This window comes from Rhodotorula graminis, assembly GCF_001329695.1.
Source record: "Rhodotorula graminis WP1 unplaced genomic scaffold RHOBAscaffold_9, whole genome shotgun sequence".
In the NCBI taxonomy this organism is placed as follows: Eukaryota; Fungi; Basidiomycota; class Microbotryomycetes; order Sporidiobolales; family Sporidiobolaceae; genus Rhodotorula; species Rhodotorula graminis.
In genome coordinates, this window is record NW_017264936.1 from 573,233 (window position 1) to 586,344 (window position 13,112).

The 13,112-nt window shown below is 65.2% G+C and overlaps 3 protein-coding genes across 3 annotated transcripts; 1 reads left to right on the forward strand and 2 right to left on the reverse strand.

Moving 5' to 3' along the window:
* Positions 1-4,382: 4,382 nt before the first annotated feature.
* On the reverse strand, positions 4,383-8,429 carry RHOBADRAFT_54564 (uncharacterized protein). Its single transcript, XM_018417387.1, has 3 exons — positions 8,359-8,429; positions 7,494-8,293; positions 4,383-7,403 (listed from the first exon to the last, which is right to left on the reverse strand). Exons 2-3 carry the CDS (start codon positions 8,243-8,245, stop codon positions 4,445-4,447), a joined length of 3,711 nt encoding a protein of 1,236 aa, XP_018270034.1. The 5' UTR covers positions 8,246-8,293; positions 8,359-8,429; the 3' UTR covers positions 4,383-4,444.
* A 498-nt stretch (positions 8,430-8,927) lies between these two features.
* Positions 8,928-9,779, forward strand: RHOBADRAFT_66694 (uncharacterized protein). The gene is made up of 3 exons (XM_018419046.1): positions 8,928-9,266; positions 9,338-9,372; positions 9,454-9,779. The coding sequence occupies exons 1-3, from the start codon at positions 8,978-8,980 to the stop codon at positions 9,454-9,456; spliced, it is 327 nt and encodes a 108-aa protein (XP_018270035.1). The 5' UTR covers positions 8,928-8,977; the 3' UTR covers positions 9,457-9,779.
* A 435-nt stretch (positions 9,780-10,214) lies between these two features.
* Positions 10,215-11,720, reverse strand: RHOBADRAFT_45282 (uncharacterized protein; the record flags this gene model as incomplete). Its single annotated transcript, XM_018414575.1, has 4 exons — positions 10,215-10,229; positions 10,308-11,492; positions 11,573-11,628; positions 11,693-11,720. The coding sequence occupies 4 exons, from the start codon at positions 11,718-11,720 to the stop codon at positions 10,215-10,217; spliced, it is 1,284 nt and encodes a 427-aa protein (XP_018270036.1).
* Between the last annotated feature and the right edge of the window lie 1,392 nt (positions 11,721-13,112).

Genomic DNA, 13,112 nt, shown 5'->3' on the forward strand with positions numbered 1-13,112 from the left:
ACCAAGCCTCTTGGCCCCACTCGGACCCAAACCGCTCGCGCGCGCAGCTCAATGGGGCAGAGGTCTCCCGGCCTACCGCTTGGCACAGGGACCATTGAATAGCATACCTTGATGGTAATGGAGGCAGATTTGCGATATTGCATCAGTAGCATCATCAGCCAGACCAAGCCTCTTGGCCCCACTCGGACCCAAACCGCTTGCGCGCGCAGCTCGATGGGGCAGAGGTCTCCCGGCCTACCGCTTGGCACAGGGACCATTGAATAGCATACCTTGATGGTAATGGAGCCAGATTTGCGATATTGCATCAGTAGCATCATCAGCGGGACCAACCCCCCAAGGCTGCACCTTCTTTTTCCTTCCAGCCGGCCGTGACACGGTCGGATTGGGCTGCCCTTGCAGGGCAGAATAGAGTAAGATCCGCTCTAAATGGTTAGCTAGGGTAGAGGTTCAACGGAGCTCGTGGCCCAGCTCTGCAGAGGCGAACCTGTTCCAGGCAAGTCCGACCGTCTCGGACCCAAACCGCTCGCACGCGCAGCTCGATGGGGCAGAGGTCTCCCAGCCTACCGCTTGGCACAGGGACCATTCAATAGCATACCTTGATGGTAATGGAGTCAGATATGCAATATTGCATCAGTAGCATCATCAGCGGGACCATCCCCCCAAGGCTGCACCTTCTTTTTCCTTCCAGCCGGCCGTGACACGGTCGGATTGGGCTGCCCTTGCAGGGCAGAATAGAGTAAGATCCGCTCTAAATGGTTAGCTAGGGTAGAGGTTCAACGGAGCTCGTGGCCCAGCTCTGCAGAGGCGAACCTGTTCCAGGCAAGTCCGACCGTCTCGGACCCAAACCGCTTGCGCGCGCAGCTTCAATGGGGCAGAGGTCTCCCGGCCTACCGCTTGGCACAGAGACCATTGAATAGCATACCTTGATCGGTAATGGAGCCAGATTTGCGATATTGCATCAGTAGCATCATCAGCCAGACCAAGCCTCTTGGCCCCAATTGGACCCAAACCGTCTGCGCGCGCAGCTCGATGGGGCAGAGGTCTCCCGGCCTACCGCTTGGCACAGGGACCATTGAATAGCATACCTTGATGGTAATGGAGGCAGATTTGCGATATTGCATCAGTAGCATCATCAGCCAGACCAAGCCTCTTGGCCCCACTCGGACCCAAACCGCTTGCGCACGCAGCTCGATGGGGCAGAGGTCTCCCGGCCTACCGCTTGGCACAGGGACCATTGAATAGCATACCTTGATGGTAATGGAGGCAGATTTGCGATATTGCATCAGTAGCATCATCAGCCAGACCCAGCCTCCCGGCCCCACTCGGACCCAACCCGTCTGCGCGCACAGCTCCATGAGGAACAAGGCTACCAATCTACCGCTTGGCACAGGGACCATGTGATAGTATACCTTGACGGTACTGGAGCCAGATTTGGGCCAGTGCATCAGTAGCATCCTCAGCCAGACCCAGCCTCCCGGCCCCACTCGGACCCAACCCGTCTGCGCGCACAGCTCCATGAGGAACAAGGCTACCAATCTACCGCTTGGCACAGGCACCATATGATGGTATACCTTGATGTTAATGGAGCCAGATTTGGGCCAGTGCATCAGTAGCATCCTCAGCCAGACCCAGCCTCCCGGCCCCACTCGGACCCAACCCGTCTGCGCGCACAGCTCCATGAGGAACAAGGCTACCGACCTATTGCTTGGCACAGGGACCATATGATAGTATACCTTGACAGTAATGGAGCCAGGTTGGGGCCAGTGCATCAGTAGCATCCTCAGCCAGACCAGACCTCCCGGCCCCACTCGGACCCAACCCGTCTGGGCACACAGCTCCATGAGGAACAAGGCTACCAATCTACCGCTTGGCACAGGGACCATGTGATAGTATACCTTGATGGTAATGGAGCCAGATTTGGGCCAGTGCATCAGTAGCATCCTCAGCCAGACCAAGCCTCCCGGCCCCACTCGGACCCAACCCGTCTGCACGCACAGCTCAATGAGGAACAGGGCTACCAACCTATTGCTTGGCACAGGGACCATGTGATAGTATACCTTGACAGTGATGGAGCCAGGTTTGGGCCAGTGCATCAGTAGCATCCTCAGCCAGACCAGACCTCCCGGCCCCACTCGGACCCAACCCGTCTGCGCACTCAGCTCCATGAGGAACAAGGCTACCAATCTACCGCTTGGCACAGGCACCATATGATGGTATACCTTGATGTTAATGGAGCCAGATTTGGGCCAGTGCATCAGTAGCATCCTCAGCCAGACCAGACCTCCCGGCCCCACTCGGACCCAACCCGTCTGCGCACACAGCTCCATGAGGAACAAGGCTACCAACCTACTGCTTGGCACAGGGACCATGTGATAGTATACCTTGATGGTAATGGAGCCAGATTTGGGCCAGTGCATCAGTAGCATCCTCAGCCAGACCAAGCCTCCCGGCCCCACTCGGACCCAACCCGTCTGCGTGCACGGCTGGATGAGGAACAGGGCTACCAACCTATTGCTTGGCACAGGGACCATGTGATAGTATGCCTTGACGGTAATGGAGCCAGATTTGGGCCAGTGCATCAGTAGCATCCTCAGCCAGACCCAGCCTCCCGGCCCCACTCGGACCCAACCCGTCTGCGCGCACAGCTCCATGAGGAACAAGGCTACCGACCTATTGCTTGGCACAGGGACCATGTGATAGTATACCTTGATGGTAATGGAGCCAGATTTGGGCCAGTGCATCAGTAGCATCCTCAGCCAGACCAAGCCTCCCGGCCCCACTCGGACCCAACCCGTCTGCGCACACAGCTCCATGAGGAACAAGGCTACCAACCTATTGCTTGGCACAGGGACCATATGATAGTATACCTTGATGGTAATGGAGCCAGATTTGGGCCAGTGCATCAGTAGCATCCTCAGCCAGACCAAGCCTCCCGGCCCCACTCGGACCCAACCCGTCTGCGTGCACGGCTGGATGAGGAACAGGGCTACCAACCTATTGCTTGGCCCAGGGACCATGTGATAGTATGCCTTGACGGTAATGGAGCCAGATTTGGGCCAGTGCATCAGTAGCATCCTCAGCCAGACCCAGCCTCCCGGCCCCACTCGGACCCAACCCGTCTGCGTGCACAGCTGGATGAGGAACAGGGCTACCAACCTATTGCTTGGCACAGGGACCATATGATAGTATACCTTGACAGTAATGGAGCCAGGTTTGGGCCAGTGCATCAGTAGCATCCTCAGCCAGACCAGACCTCCCGGCCCCACTCGGACCCAACCCGTCTGCGCACACAGCTCCATGAGGAACAAGGCTACCAACCTATTGCTTGGCACAGGGACCATATGATAGTATACCTTGACAGTAATGGAGCCAGGTTTGGGCCAGTGCATCAGTAGCATCCTCAGCCAGACCAGACCTCCCGGCCCCACTCGGACCCAACCCGTCTGCGCACACAGCTCCATGAGGAACAAGGCTACCAACCTATTGCTTGGCACAGGGACCATATAATAGTATACCTTGATGGTACAGGAGCCAGATTTGGGCCAGTGCATCAGTAGCATCCTCAGCCAGACCAAGCCTCTTGGCGCCACTCAGACCCAACCCGTCTGCACGCGCAATGCCGCCACGCCTTGTTCCTGTAAGTGACCTGCCCTGTAACTCTACAACCCTAAGCTCCAGCATGTAAGGCATCTTGCCCCACCTGGACAGGGCCGCGGATTTGGCTCTTCTCCGGCTCACTCTATCTCCCTCTAACCTCCTTCGATCTAGCTGAAAAGACCTGTTTAGCCTTCTCGCTACCCAATGCAGAGGATCCAAGGCACGAGACCCCCCCAAAGTGTAGTGGAAAGTTGTCAAACAAGGCCTTCTCCGCTCCCCTGCTCCGGAATTGTTGCGGCCGCACGGACCCGGCGCCGGCCGGACTTGAACCAGTCTGGGTCTCTGCGGATCCGGCTTAGTACGGTTTCGGCTGTCGACCATAGTAAGAGAGGCAAGAGAGCTGCGGGTACGGCGGGTTCCGAGCCCTAAGCGAGAGCGAGTCGAGGAGAGGTGGCTTCTTCTCAGCCATCTCTCACATCTCTCAACTTGCCCTCAGGTGCACTGCAGTAACTGTCTAGTTGCAACTTGAGCTGCTGTGCCCGGAGGGCTGAGGGCCGCGCCGGCGGCCGAGGCCGGCAGGCCGCTCCTCCTCCTCCCCTTGCGTAGCTCTTTCTCTGTCTCTGCAACCTATCTCTCCCGCTCTTGCCTGGGGTCTCGTGAGAGCGTCGCTGCAGCTCCTGTCCTCCCTGCGATACGTTCTCTCACATCTCACATCTCACCTTCAGCTCGCCAGAAATGCACTCCTGAACTAGTGGTTCTCGGACAGCTTGGAGCAAGAAAGAGGTGAGGCAGGCACAGGAGCAAGGTTGCAGCCGCACTATCAAAGTCTACAACCTGCCCGACTGGCTCACCTTCGCACGCAAATGACGCGACTTCTCGGACCCATGACGCACTGCGCGATGCGCACACCCACCTCCTCACCAACTGCGCCGCCCTCTGCTGCGTGATCCACCTGGAGGGTGCCTCGAAGGCCAAGTTGCGGGAGGAGGACAGGCTGGACGTAGATGTTCTCGACGGCCGAAAAGGTCGGGAGCCGAAGCGCGAGGGCGGTGAGGCGGTGGGCCAGGAGGTCGAGCACCTCCGGGTCGTCGGGCGCTGTGTGCGGGGCCGAGGCGTGCGAGGGTGGATAGGGAGAGGTTGAGGAAAGGGTGGTGGACGACAGTCGATCGAGGTGGGGCTGCAGGACCCACAAGGCCCAGAAGGCTGATGCTGCGCCGTCGAGACGATGGCGGGCCTTGGACGCCGCCGCAAAGCCATCGATGTGGGTCTGGACATGGGCGAGCGACAGGCGAGGGGCGAACGACGATGCCGACGCCGATTTCTGGAGGAGCGCGCTCTTGAGCTGGTAGTGCGCGAACAGGTCGCTGTACCGGCGCAGCGGCGACGTCACCTTGAGGTAGCCGTACTCGCCGCCGATGCCCATGGGCCAGTGCGGGCCAGGCGTTGGCGTCGTCGAGCCGGGGAGGAAGTCGATCGCGTGCTTGAGGACCTCGACGGCGGGCGCCTGCCCCGTCGACGGGTTGCGCATCGCGAGCACCGCCTCGAGGTCGGCCTCGTCGCTGACGGCGGGCGCCGACTGGGTGCGGAACGGTGCGGCGATCGAGCGCTCAACGGCGAAGCGCGCGGCGGACCGATTGGCGGCGACCATCATCTCCGAGACGAGGAGCTGCGCGGGCGAGTCGGCGTGCGACACGTGCCCCGAGATTGCTGCCGCCGAGGGGAGCTGGAGCGACACGTGTGGCGGCGAGGCGTAGAAGGTGGGCGTAGGCGCAGTGCGGAAGTGAGGGACGAGGGGCTTGGGCGAGATCGACACGGACGCCGAGGGGAACTGCCAGAACAGGGCCGACGATGCGACGCGTGCACGCAGGAGCTTGCCGGCGAGGTCGTGCAGCGTGCGTAGGTCGGCGACCGCCGCCAAGTCGGTTTCGAGGAGGGCGTCGTCCGTGGACCGCTCGGGCCGGCTCGTTTGAGTCGCCGCCGCCGACGTCGACGCGCCCTGCTCGCGCTCATCTGCGGCTGCCGGCGCCCATGACCGCAGGACACGCCCGCTTGGCGGCGGCGTGTAGCCGAGCGCCCGGTCGACGGCGCTGTACGTCAAGCGCCTGACGTCCCGCACGACGCCCACCTTGACCTCGTTCTCGAGGACCTCGCCCGACTCGGCGTCGACGCGCATGCCGAGGCTCAGGACGCGCTGACCCTGCTGGGCGCCCTCGAGCGCGCCGAGGCTCATGCGCTGCCCGACGACGAACTGCTCGGGGAGCATGGCCCAGGTCTTCTCCGGGAAGTACTCGGTGTGGTCGCGCACGCGCGCGAGCTTGGCGAGCAGGTGGCCCGGGTGGAGGAGCGCCGTCGGGTCGGCGACGTGGACGTGGACCCACCAGGTCTTGCCGCCGGTCGACGAGGACGAGGGCGGACCGGGCGCGAGCGAGATGCCGTCGTCGAGCTCCGACGCGCCGATGTCGTCGATCGTGTACACAGTCGCCGAACCAAAGTCGTGCCGAACAGCGTCGTGCGGGTCCTCGGGGTAGAACTCGCCCGAGGCGGGTGGCGCGGCGGCCTTGGTCGCGGTGGACGAGGGCTTCTTCACCACCGAGGACCGCTGCACGAGTGCGCGCTCGACGCGGGTGCCCATGTCGTCCCACTCGGCGAGGCCCGTCACGCGCTCGTGCGCGGTCCAGTTCTCCCAGGGCGCGACGATGCCGACGTCGCCGAGGAACTGGCGCACTTGCGCCTTCTGGACGTCGCGCTCGACAGGCGGGGCGTCCGCGCCCGACGGCGACGACGACGAAGACGATGACGACGATGAGGGCGAGGGCGAGGGCGAGGTGGTGCGCAGGCGCAGCGATGCGGCGTCGACGGCCTTGAGGAGCGACGGCGCGATGGCCATGTGCGGCTGCGCCTGGAGGAGCCGCTCGCCGGCGAGCGCGTCGCGCAGGAAGGCGAACACGACCAGGTCGGTCGCCGACCACCGGAACGTCGGGTCGTCCTCGGGGACCGCGAGCTGCGCGAGCGCGCCGTCGGCCGTGTCGCTGTCGCCGTCGCCTCGGGGCGCCGAGGCTGTCGCAGCGCGCTGCGAGCGTCCCCACTCGCGGACCCTGGCGCACTTGTCCGACCACGCCTCGAGCTCGCCGCCGACCGTGCGCTCGCGCGTCCACTGACGAACGCGCTCGAAGCGCTCAGCCTCGTCGCGGGACCGAAGGTCGAACCGGCCCGTGTGACGCAGGGCGACCTCGTCGGCGAGGAAGTGGGCGGGTTGGGCCATGAGCAGGCGGTGCATGGCGAGGTGGCGGGCGGGAGGCGCGTCGAGGGAAGGGATGCGGAGGGCGGCGAGCGCTGAGGGGACGGTGACGCTCCTGGGCGGGGCGGGCGTGGTCGATGGCGACGAGGAGGACACCCTGGACGCCTTCTTGCCCTTGCCCTTGGCCTTGAGCGCAGGGGGAGCGGGCGCGAGCGCCGGCGTCGCGTGCAGGATGCGGAACAAGTCGTTGGCGCCTCTCGCGACGAGCCGCTGCGTCTCGTCCTCGACCTCGATCGCGAGCCTGCGCAGGCCCTGGAGCGCCTCGATGACGCACTCCTCGCTCGGGTCCCACCCTGCGCCACCCTCCTTGTCGCGCTCGACGTCGGGCGCTGCGCGCGAAACGGCGACGACGCGGCGCGCGACGGCAGAAGGGACGAGCGACGGGATCGTGTGCGTCACGTCGTCGAGCGAGTGCTCGGAGCGGAAGCCCGACGCCGAGAGAAGGACGATGCGCCGCGCCGTGTTGGGCGACCGCGAGAGGTAGATGCCCGAGGTCGGGCTGCCGTTCCTGCGAGGCGCGCGCAAAGGAGAGTCAGGGATAGGCTCTGAGAAATGGGAGGCAGGCACAGGAGACAGAGAGAGTGAGGGGGAGACGCACCGGCTGATCTCGACAAAGTCGCCCATCTCGAGCTCCCTCGCGCGCGCCTTGCCCTTTCCACCCGCGCCGCCCTCGGCGCCAAAGTCGGCGTCGTCCCACAAGCCGCCGTCGGCCGAGCCCGACAGGTCGAGATCTGCGTCGAGGCCGGCGAGCGACTCCTCGGCGAGGCGGACGCTGCCGCGTGCGGCGGCGGCGGACGTGTGCAGCGAGCGCGACGAGGACGGCGGGCCAGCCGCTGCGTCACGGCGGCGAGTCGGGGCCGCGGGACCGGCGCCTGAGTGCGCCGCGCCACGGTCGTGCCGCCGCACGAGCGGCGCACCGCTGTGCCGCGTCCCCTTGTGCGCCATGCTCGCCTCGACCTGCTGCGAGTCGATGCCGACGAGCGCGCCGCGCCCCGACTTGGCGCCGCCGACGCGAGTACGCTCGGCTGCGCGGCGGTGCGGTGTGACGCGGAAGCCAGCCTGGGCGACGTAGCCCTTCGAGTGCGGACGAGCGGCGGCGTCGGGGCGAGGAGGGGTCGGGTGGGAGGGGGAGGACGAGGCGAGCTCGTGGGTGGCGTAGGCTGCTGAGCGGAGGACGCGAGTGCGCAGGCGATATTCAGGGTCGCGCTTGGGCTTGTCGGTGCGAGTAGATCGAGATGGCGGTGCCGGCGTCGAGCTCGAGGCTGAGGGGAGCGACGAGGTGGTAAAGAGGGCGCGGGTCGTGGACGATGTCGTGCGGCAGATGGCGTGGCGTGCGGGTACCGACAGCATAGTTGCTCGGCTCTGCAGATGCGCGCGGCCGTGCTGGAGGCGGGCGAACTGCGGCGATGAGCGAAGGTGAGCGGGCGAGGAGGAGGAGAACAGTCGCCACGAGGGGGACGCACCTGGACGACGGGACTGTGGTCTATAGACACACGCCGTGGTCGAGTCTAGCAGTCCAGGAGAGCTCTAGCTGCAGAAATGGTGGGGTGAGCGAGAGCCGAATCTCATCGCCGCTCGCTTCCTCCTGGTTGCCCTCTCGTCACCCAGCGTACCGCCACAGAGGCTGTCCTGCCCCCGACCAGCGCGACATACAGCTCACTCGCAACGGCTTGCGCCAACGACACGCGCCTCACGAGCTCTTCACGAGCTCTCGTCACCTTTCGACCTCGCTCCGCCTCCCCAGCTCTCGAACGACCACTTGAGGGGCACAAGATCTCGAGCCACCAGATTGTGCGCACTTGCGCTCGCTCGCCGCCCTCGACGCGGCGCACAAGGAGTTCGCTAGACGAGCTCTCCTACCTGCTTCCCTCGCATCGCCGACAGCCACAGCTCGTCCCTCGCCACTTGCTCTACCGTCGCCACCCTCGCCTGCCCCGAAACATCTACCTCTTCCTCTCAATTGCGACCGCCGACGGCGTCCCGTCCGACCACGGGCTCCAGACGGTCACGATCGAGCCGTTCCCGCACAGCGGCGCCGGCCTCTCGATCGCGAGCGTGCACCCGTGCAAGCACAGCGCCGTCATGAAGAAGGTCACTGAGCGCATGGACGGCAACGTGAGGGAGATGCAGCGTCGGGGGAGGGCTGAGGGCCAGGGGCAGGGCGAGGGGGCACACAAGGAGAAGGAGAAGGAGGAGAAGAAGGGTGGCGGGAGCAGGTGGCTCGGGCTCGGGAAGAAGAAGGACAAGGAGGCTGCGGGAGCGGGAGCGAAGGACGGCTCGAGCGAGGGTGCGGCGGGACCGGACGCAGACGACGAGGGCCTGCGCGTCGAGCAGTACCTGCTCGTGTTCCTCAAGTTTATCAGCGCCATCAGTGCGTCCCCTTCACTCTCCCTCTGCGCGCCTTCACAGACTGGCCCCTGACCACGGTGGCCGTGCCCGCAGCGCCGACGATCGAGGTCGACTCGACGGCGAGCATCGTCCGTCTCTGTCTCTCTCTCGCTCTCCTGGCTTCGTCTCGCGCTCGACCGACACTGACTCTTTTCTTCGCCCCCGTGCAGTGATCCTGATTCACCCGTCGCCACCTCGACTCGCCCAGCCTCGCCTAGATTCGACTGGACCCGACTCGGCGCTGGTCGCCTTCTCGTCGCTCGGACCCCTCGTCTCGACGCGGCGCCCTCGTCTCGACGCGGCGCCCTCGTCCTCCCTCCCCCACGTTGACCGTCGTCCTCGGCCTCCTCGGTTACCCTCCCTCCCCCCTCGTTCGCCTTCCTTGCCCTTGCCCTCTATCTCTCTATTGCGCCGCCGTGTTTGCCTCCCTCCCTCCCCCTGACTCGTCGTACCCCCTCTCGCCCGCGCTCTCGCTCTGCAACTCGCTGTGCCTCTCTGCAGCCAGGCCACGAGAGAGAGGGACCTCGAGACGTCTCGTTGCAGAGCGCTGCCAAGACGCGCGCAGAGAGACGGGCGCGCAGGGTCTGGGCACGAGGACGAGAGGAGGGAGGGAAAGTACGACAAGCGGAGGAAAGGCAGGGGCATAACGAGGACGACGGACATGCGGTGCGAGGGAGAGAGGGGGACAGGCTAGACAGAAGCTGCGCGAGAGAACCGAGAGGAAAGGAGTGGCACAGGCGAGTGCGAGCGCGAGCGCGAGCGCAAGCGCGCGAGGGGTGGCCGGCAAAGTGAAGGAGGGACAAGCACAAATGAGGGAAGGTAGGACAGAAGATCGCGAGTACGTAGGAGGGGATTAATAGTGTTGGCGAGTGCGGTGGAAGGAGGGGGAGAAAGGCGACGTTGGCCACGTCGGCGGTCGAGCGAGGTGCGCTCAAAGCACGATGAGCTTCAAGGGTGCATAAAGGTTCATCAGTCAGGCGCTCAAGGGGGGCAAGAAAGAGGAGTTAGGAGGGGTGCCACGCACCGGGCCGTAGATTCCCCAATGCGTCGTGCCGCCCGGCCCGTTCATGCGGCCCAACTCGAAGCGGCGCAGGTCGAAGTCGCGGTCGGCGAGCCGGACAATGACGGACTTTGACAGGTCGATGGCGCCGAGGCCGTGGTTGTGGAGCAGGTACTCGCGGTGTGGGAAGAAGTCGAGGGCGAGGTTGTTGACAAAGTACACTTGCTCGACCTTGTACGTCTCGATCGAGGGCGGGAGCGACGCGAGAAGGACGTCGAGCGCCACCGTCGACAGGCTGAGTGTGGTCTGCAGGCCGTCGACAGGCTTCTTGGGCCCGAGGTGGACGGACTGGAGGTGCTCGAGGTGCGACAGGCCGGCGACCCAGGTCGGGAGCGCCTCGGTGAGCCTCGCGTCAGAGTGGGCGTTCAGGTGCACTGACTTGAGGTTGACAAAGTTGGTGAGCAGGTCGGGCCCACCGAACTGCGACAGGCCGACGTTGATCCACAGGTGCTTGGTCTCGCTCGGGTCGATGCAGGGCCAGAGGAGGTCGGCGAGGCTCGGCTGGCCGCCCATGCCCTGGTCGTTGAAGTAGAGCGCCTCGAACCGATGCTCGCCCGTCATGCTGACCTGGCCTGCAAGGTGCGGCGCGGCCCACGTCGACTGGATGTGCAGCGACTCTAGCCGGACGAACGTGTTGAGCGCACTACCGAGCTCGACGACGCCGATGTCGGAGCCCAAGACGACATGGAGCGCCAACGACCTGAGGGTGGCGGCCATGGGCAAACGCGCGAGCTCGATGAGGTCCTTGACGTGGCGGAACGCGAGGCTCTGGCCGCCGCGATCAAGAAGTTCGAACTGGAGACCGCAGTTGATCTTGAGGCCACGCGAACAGCCTTTGAGGATCGCGAGCATGTGGGAGACCCATCCGGCGGATGACTGGTCGGCGGCTTGCAGCTTGAAGGCGAGGGTGCGCACGTGTGACAGCAGGTCGCGGCGCGTGGCGAGCTCGGTGGCGAAACGGCGGTTGCGATCGTCGCAGAAGATGATCGTGTGGGTCCAGATGACGCGACGGCCGTACTCGCGGAGCTGCTTGCTGGCGAGCGACAGGCGGCCCCCGATGACGAGGCGGTTGCGGACGCCCTCGTTCTCGAGGTAGCCGACGATGTGGTCGATGATCTCGGCCGGCAGGCGGATGCGTGTCGAGCCGCCCTGTGGTACGTACGCAAAAGCTGTCGTCAGCTCCTGAACGGGGGCCTTGCCCAAGCGAAAAGGAGGAGAAGGGGACGCACGCGGCTCTGGGGGATCCGACGGCCTCGCCGAGGCGGGATCTCGATGCTGAACCTCGCTGTGCGCAGGAGAACAGGTCAGCTCTCGCTCGGTCGGCCTGCGCTCTTGCTCGCGCCGAGGACTGAGGGGGAAATGAGAGGACGCACTCATGCTCGTGTTGAGGGAGCCGGCCCTAGATGACTGGACGACGAGCACGGCTAGCTGCGGGCGTCGTGGAGGCGTGTGAGCTCCTTCCGAGGCTCCTTTGCCCACCCGCCACCCGGCAGAGAGGGAGGAGGACGCACCACTTGACGCGATAGATGAAGACCGCGAGAGGCCTCGACAGGAACGACAGAGCGACGGGGCCTTGCCTGGACGCGACAGGACCGATGAAGAGCACGATAAAAGAAGCTAGCGGGGTCGTCACAGTGGTCCCAGCGGTGGGACGACGTGCGAGGATGAGGAGGAAGCCAACCCGCCGCCTGCTCCACCTGTCGACGAGCTGCGCCTCTTGCTCGGTCGACCTAGCTGCCGAGGGCCTGCGGATACGCTCAAGCTTGCTGTGCCGCTTCTCCCCGCGCTCGCACACTTCGCCGAGCCCTCACCGACGAGCCGGACCACGCGCACCAGCCGGCCCCACCTGAGCTCCTCGCACGACGACGCCGCACGGCCAGTGTGCCCGCAAGACCGCCGCCATGTCGACACCGAGCGTACTCTTCAACGCGGCCGCGCTCGACGTTGTCGTCGCCGCGCGCCCCGACCTCGTCGCCTCGGCTCCTCCTTCGCCAACGTCGGCGACGCAGACCTCGCCAGTCGCACCGACGCCTGGGTCGACGGCCTCATCAAGGCCCCGAGACGGGCTGCACTGTATCACGACGAGCGCCTCCAGTTCCACCTCGTCGTCTCGCTCCCCCCACCCCCTCCTTCTCCCTCATCCTCCTCCTCCTCCACAGCACCGTCCGCCCTCACACGCCACCAAGCCACAACCCTCCTCCTCGACTCGCTCCCGACGACCGCGCACCTCCAGATCGCCGCCGACCTCGCCTACGTCGACCCGACCACCCCGCCGCCCCTCCCGTAGCGCACCTCGTCCCTCCACGGCGCGCGCGCTAGCGCCAGCCCGGTCCTCGCCCGCGCGCCCCTCACGCCCGCACCCTACCCGGCCACGCCGCCGCGTCGACGCCGACGCGCGAGTCGCACGCCGGCGGCGCGAACGAGGTGCACATCGCTCGGGCGCACCCGCAGACGGGCGGCGAGGGGGCGCGCGTGTGGGTCGCGCGAGGACAAAGCGAGGGCGAGTGGGTCGGCGTGTGGCTCCTCGAGTGCGACTTGCGTGCGTCCCTTGTCGTTGTTCCTCTCGGCCCCCTCCCGAGCTTTCGCCCTGACGCTCCTCCTGCCCCGACAGCGTTCGTCCGCACGCAGCTGCGCGACCCTCGGCTCGCTATCACGTTCGGCGTCACGCTCCGGGACGACCCAAAGCTCGCGCTCCTCCTCGACCGGGTCAAGGACGGCGACGCGCCGGCGAGAGGTGCGGCGGGCGAGGACGCTCTCGAGCTGGGCGCG

Bases quoted from the DNA above. Each gene is read 5' to 3' on its own strand.
- RHOBADRAFT_54564 (XM_018417387.1), bottom strand. From the start codon at position 8,245: ATGCTGTCGGTACCCGCACGCCACGCCATCTGCCGCACGACATCGTCC. The intron at 7,404-7,493 runs GTGCGTCTCCCC...CGCGCCTCGCAG, and splicing joins GACTTTGTCGAGATCAGCCG to GAACGGCAGCCCGACCTCGG.
- RHOBADRAFT_66694 (XM_018419046.1), top strand. From the start codon at position 8,978: ATGAAGAAGGTCACTGAGCGCATGGACGGCAACGTGAGGGAGATGCAG. The intron at 9,267-9,337 runs GTGCGTCCCCTT...CCGTGCCCGCAG, and splicing joins CAAGTTTATCAGCGCCATCA to CGCCGACGATCGAGGTCGAC.